The sequence below is a fragment of the Chiloscyllium plagiosum genome, unplaced genomic scaffold (assembly GCF_037043375.1).
Source record: "Chiloscyllium plagiosum isolate Xiang-an unplaced genomic scaffold, Cpla_swu_hap1 HiC_scaffold_13, whole genome shotgun sequence".
Lineage (NCBI taxonomy): Eukaryota > Metazoa > Chordata > Chondrichthyes > Orectolobiformes > Hemiscylliidae > Chiloscyllium > Chiloscyllium plagiosum.
Genome location: NW_028270151.1, coordinates 15,824,723 through 15,830,722, shown reverse-complemented (window position 1 = coordinate 15,830,722; position 6,000 = coordinate 15,824,723). Strand labels below are relative to the sequence as shown.

The following is a 6,000-nucleotide window of genomic DNA, read 5'->3' as shown; positions in this document are numbered from 1 at the left end:
GTGTATGAGGGAAGGAGGGATTTCTCTGGAAAAAGCATGAATGAGCTCAGCAGCTAAAAGTAGGGATAAGTTACAGGTTGGCAATATCTCATCTGAGAAACTGGGCGGGAAGAAGTAATAACAGCGCTCTCTCTCTCTCTCTCTGAGACAATTACATTCTAACTTCAGACACTTGCAAGTTTCTGGGGGAAGTGAGCGTAATGAACCGGGCTGGTTCAGGGACAGGGCTAGAGAGAAAGGTTTGGTACTTATAAAGGCCATTGTTGTGCTGGAGTGCGGCGCCTGTGGAACATCCTGCCCTCTCTTTCTCCCACACTCTGTACATTCAGAGCTGGGTTAGGGGCGGGACCTGGCTGCTGTCTGTAAAACTGCGCAGCTCCAGACTTGTCTAAACAAACTTCAGGCTGAATCAAACCTCCTGACTGCATCCTTTCTTTTTTGTTCACTACCAGAGGAAGGAGGATTGGGGCAACAGGTGAATCTCTGTAATCCGGGTTTGAATTGTTTCTGGACTGGACAACGTTGGAGCGACCTCATTGATTTGAATCCTAAGGTGGTAAAGCTGCAGTTAAACCTTCGTTGCTGCTGACCGGTTAGTGTTTTTTTTGTACTTTTCTTTGGAGGGGGGCTTTGTATTTTATCACGTTCTGTTCCACAGTAACTGCAAGGTGACAGTGCTTATTCCACACCCCCCCCCCCCCCACCCCCCATGTGTGAATGTATGCTCCCCGCGTAAACTCAGTTGTAGTCAAAACAAAAAGTCATATAAGCTGAATATCTGCATATCTTTACTGGGGTGGGTGGGGAGGTGATGCTAGATTTTAGATGGATCGACTAGATAGTTGAAGAGGACAAAGTCTGGAGCTGCGCAGTTTTACAGACAGCAGCCAGGTCCCCTTACACTTGGGAGGGCCGGCACATACTCAATGGGCCGAACGTCCGCCTTTTGCACTGTAATTTTGTACTGCACTGTGATTGGACTGGGCTAGCAGGGGGAACGAGTCTGACCCAGTGTGTCCTTAATGCAGACTTTCAAACTCCCAGCACTGTCTTAAATTGCCCTCCACAGCCACCTCGGAGAGACACAGCACCCGTGCATTGGTCTCTCTCTCTCTCTTTCGCTTTCTATATATAAAACTCTGCCCAATTTTCAACCCCTACCTAGTCCTGATTGTGAACGCGCAGTTCCTGATTCTCATTTCCATCCTTATCAAACCATTAGACCGTTATTTTATACATGATCTGTTGGTCTGGAGTGGACAAGTTCAGAAGTCACATACCAGGTTATAGTGAAACAAAATTATTTAAAATCACAAGCTTTCAGAGCTCTTTCAGATAAATCTGTTGGACTCTGCTGAGATTTTCCAGCATTTTCTCTGTTGGACGATAACTTGGTGTCGTGTGACTTTTGTCCTTATTTTGTACATGATTATAATTCTCGATTTTTTGGGGGGAAGGGGTGAGTTGGACACCATTTCTGCAAATTTTAAGAAACAGCTTCCTAAATGTGTGAGAACGAAGTGGGTGATGATGAAGCAATGGTTTTGGAAGCGTTCACTGCGTTGGTGGTGGTGAGGGAGTTGGGGAGGCGGAATTGGAATGAGACGTTAATTGCAAGTTTCCATCCAGTTCTAATGAAACTGTGTTTGGGCTGAGTCTCAGCCGAGCGTTGTGCGCCGAGTGTGCCAGTGTTGAGCTGGACTGGGAAAAGAGAGGCGTGTGTGTGCTTGTCTGGAGGGATGGTGAACCCAGTCAGCAAAGCCAGGGGTGTGCTCGCCCTGCATTATCAGCGCGTTCCCAGCTTCAATTCCACCCCGGCGAAGACCAAAAGGGAGGAGTCACTGTCTGATCTGAAGGATCCGGAGACGTTTTTGAGCCTGCTCGGGGCTCCCCATCTCCCAGAGCATTAATTCCACGACTGAACCACAAAACATTTATAATTTTTGTGATATTTCACAGAATTGTTGTGGAACAGAAGGAAGGCCATTCGGCCCATTGTGAGGCAAACGTTCTGTTATCAGTGCCCATCTCCTGCCTTTTCCCCAGATCCTCACACACCATTTCTTTCCATATTATCATCCAACTGAATGCTGCAACTGAATCTCCTACCACATATCCAAGCGCATACCACACCTAACCACTGGCTGAATGATTTCAAGGTAATCTATCACACAATGGAAACATAGAAAATAGGAGCTAAAGTAGGCCATTCTGCCCTTCGAGAATGCTCTGCTATTCGACATGGTCGTGGCGGTTTGGACAGAATTCCTGCAAATCTCAAGAAGCATCTTCACAAATGGACCAGCTCCCACCTCTGTGTGGGAGTGAGGTGGGTGAATGATGGAGTTAACAGTTATTGGAATTATTCACTGCATTGGTGCTGGTGAGGGAGGAATGGAATGAGATGTTAATTGTAAGTTTCCATCCAGTTCTGTTGGAGCTGGGTCACAAACTCAGTCCCATATTCCTGCTTTCTCTCTCCATACCCTTTGACTTTTTAGTCTTAAGAACTATATCTAAATCCATCTTGAAAACATTCAGTGTTTCGTCCTCAACTGCTTTCTGTGACAGGGAGGTATGATAACATAACATAAAATAGTGGTCTAGCAGTTTTACTGAGCTGTTATACTGCACTTACCCAATTCTGCACATGCAGTAATTTAAATTGGATCTCGGTTTTGAATACTAATGCTCACCTTTTTGTTTACTTTCAGTCTCACTCAGGCTCTTTCCAGTCTCTGGTCCGTTTGCAGGGAGTTTGACCTTGCGGTATGTAACTCATTGCTGAAGGGTCAAAGAGGATGAGTGCGGTCCGCCAAGGGAGCCTATCTCTCTCCTCTGGGCATTGTGGCCTGCTCGTGACCTTGGCAGCTCTTGTCGGGTGCTTGCACCTCTGCACCGCTTGCCCCAAGCAATGTGCCTGCTATGTGCCAACCGAAGTCCACTGCACTTTCAGATACCTCAATGCCATCCCAGAGGACATCCAAACTCAGGTGGAGCGTGTAAATTTGGGGTGAGTTTCAGCCCAATTTTCCTTCTGTACTGCTTTGGACTGGTCCTCTTCCAATAAAGTTAAAAATCACATAACAACAAGTTAATGTCCAACAGGTCTATTTGAAAGTACAAACGTTTGGAACTTGATGAAGGAGCAGCGCTCCGAAAGCTTGTGCTTTCAACTAAACCTGGTGGACCATAACCTGATGTTGTGTGATATTTAACTCCAGTCCAACATCGGCACCTCGACATCAATACTAAATTTGTCATTTCCTTGCAGGTATAACAACCTGATGGAGCTAACGAGCACCAGTTTTACTGGGTTGAAAAGTCTCGAACTGTTGATGCTTCATAGTAACAAGATTCAAGAGATACCAGACAAAGTCTTTCAGGATCTGCAGTCACTGCAGGTAAGGTCAATCAAAATAGTTGGAAAGAAAACTTTTACTTCAGTTCACTCTCAGGATGTGGGCACAGGGCACTGAATAAGGCTTTTGGCACACTGGCCTTCATCAGTCAGGGCATTGAGTATAGAAGTTGGGAGATTATGTTGCAGTTATACAGGACTTTGGTGAGGTCACACTTGGAGTATTGTGTTCAGGTTTGGTCACTTTGCTATCGGAAGGATGTTCTTAAACTGGAAAGAGTGCAGAAGAAATTTACAAGGATGTTGCCAGGATTCAAGGGACTGAGTTACAGAGAGAGGTTGGACAAGCTGAGATTTTTCTTCTTTAGAGCATAGGAGACTGAGGGGTATCTTATAGAAGTGTATAACATTATGAGAGGCCTGGGTAGAGTGAGTGCACTCGGTCTTTTTCCCAGGGTTGAGGAATCAAGGACTAGAGGCATCAGTTTAAGGTTAGAGAGGAAAGAATAAAAGGGAACCTGAGGGGCAATTCTTTTACACAGAGAATGGAACACATGTGGAATGAGCTGCCAGTGGAAGTGGTTGAGAGGGGTAACATTAACATTTAAAAGGCATTTGGACAAATAGAACATCGAACATAGAACAATAAGCGCAGAACAGGCCCTTCAGCCCTCGATGTTGCACTGACCTGTGAACTAACCTAAGCCCATTCCCCTACACTATCCCATCATCATCCATGTGCTTATCCAAGGATTGTTTAAATCGCCCTAATGTGGCTGAGTTAACTACATTAGCAGGCAGGGCATTCCACGCCCTTACGACTCTCTGCATAAAGAACCTGCCTCTGACATCTGTCTTAAATCTCTCACCCCTCAATTTGTAGCTATGCCCCCTCATACAAGGTGACATCATCATCCTAGGAAAAAGACTTTCACTGTCTACCCTATCTAATCCTCTGATCATCTTGTATGTCTCTATCAAATTCCCCCCTTAGCCTTCTTCTTTCCAATGAGAACAGCCCCAAGTCTCTCAGCCTTTCCCCATAAGAGCTTCCCTCCAGACCAGGCAACATCCTGGTAAATCTCCTCTGCACCTGTTCCAATGCTTCCACATCCTTCCTGTAATGGGGCGACCACAACTGTACACAATATTCCAAGTGTGACCACACTAGCGTTTCGTATAGTTGCAGCATGACATTATGGCGTTGAAACTCAATCCCTCTACCAATAAAACCTAACACACCTTCTTAAGTAAACCTTCTTAACAGCACTATCAACCTGGGTGGCAGCTTTCATGGATACAATACATGGATAGGAAAGGATTAGTAAGATATGGGCCAAGTGGAGGGAAATGAGGTTAGTGTGGATGGACATTTTGGTCGGTGTGGACTAGTTTGGGCAAAAGGGCCTGTCTCCGTGCTGTAGGATTCTATGAGCTGGCAAGTCTGGTATCCTTTTGCCTGTCCCTTATTGTGCTGAGCAGGAAGTGTCAGACCTGCATTCTGCAGTTAATTAGAAAGTTCAAAGTTTTTGGCTTAGTGACCATGAAGAGAGAATAATGTATGCCAGAGTCAGAATGATAGGTCACATGGACAATATAAGTGTCCCCATGCAATTGCCACCCTGTCCTTGAAGGTGTAGGCATCGTGGGTTTGGCCAATACTGGCAAAGCAGCGTTGGTAAATTGCTGCAATACATCACGGGCTAGAGCTGTTGATCATCAAACACTACTTGGCACAGTGGCACCTGACACATGGGAGTTGTCCTCAGTGTCAAAATGGGACCTAACCTCCACATGGTTCCCTTTCCAGTGTTTGATGCAGGTGAGTCATAGTAACTTCAGAGGGCAATACGGAAACAGGCATATTGGACAGACTGACAGTGAGACTGGAATCGTGTTTCAGCCAGCTAGGAGAACAATGGTGTTTTTCCTGCAGTAAAGAACGTTCATGTTTCCTCATTGCCCAACATGCTGTCATTTCAATATCTCATACTGTTTCTCTGATTGTTAGTTCAGGCCTCTGAGTTAGTACTCCACCAACATAACTATTACACTCACAGGAAAGATCACAAATTTTGTTGTAAATTTCCAAACAGTAAGTGGAGAAATCAATGTCAGTAGCAATTCAAGCAACATTTCTGGAAGATTGATTATCTTAATAAATCAGCTTTTTAAACTGCTATTCCAGAATAATTCGGTTCAAGGCTACTTTGATTTAGTTCTCAGGGACAAGCCTGGATAACTTATATCTTTTCTTAACAATCTTCAGAGCCATTTGTTTCATTTTATTTTCTCTGTAGAGATTTAGCACAGGGAGGATAAGAAATGTTTTTTGTATAGGGAACTATGTGGCTGTAGAATGCATCACTAGAGTAGGTGACTAGAGGTTAGACATTCAAGATTCAAGATTGTGTTAGTTAAGTGATTCAAGGTAAGCTGATGACAAGTCATGCAGAGAGGTTACCAAAATTATGATTACTGCTGGTATGGAAGATGAACACTAAGTTAGTCCAGTAGCCTGTTTGTATTCTATTTAACTATTCTATATAATTCTATTTAGAATTGGGCAATGTCCATGTCACCTTAAAACAGAAATAGATATGCATGTAGCAGTGAAGTCAGCATCTGTTGTTCATGTG

The 6,000-nt window shown here is 44.5% G+C and overlaps 1 protein-coding gene across 1 annotated transcript in view; it reads left to right on the top strand.

Moving 5' to 3' along the window:
- The first annotated feature begins 304 nt into the window (after positions 1-304).
- igsf10 (immunoglobulin superfamily, member 10) overlaps positions 305-6,000 on the top strand; it is a 51,048-nt gene continuing 45,352 nt past the window's right edge. The window contains exons 1-3 of the mRNA XM_043702723.2: positions 305-592; positions 2,715-3,013; positions 3,275-3,404. Of these exons, the coding sequence (XP_043558658.2) occupies positions 2,802-3,013; positions 3,275-3,404 (342 nt within the window). The 5' untranslated portion in view covers positions 305-592; positions 2,715-2,801. The remainder of the gene's footprint in view (positions 593-2,714; positions 3,014-3,274; positions 3,405-6,000) is intronic.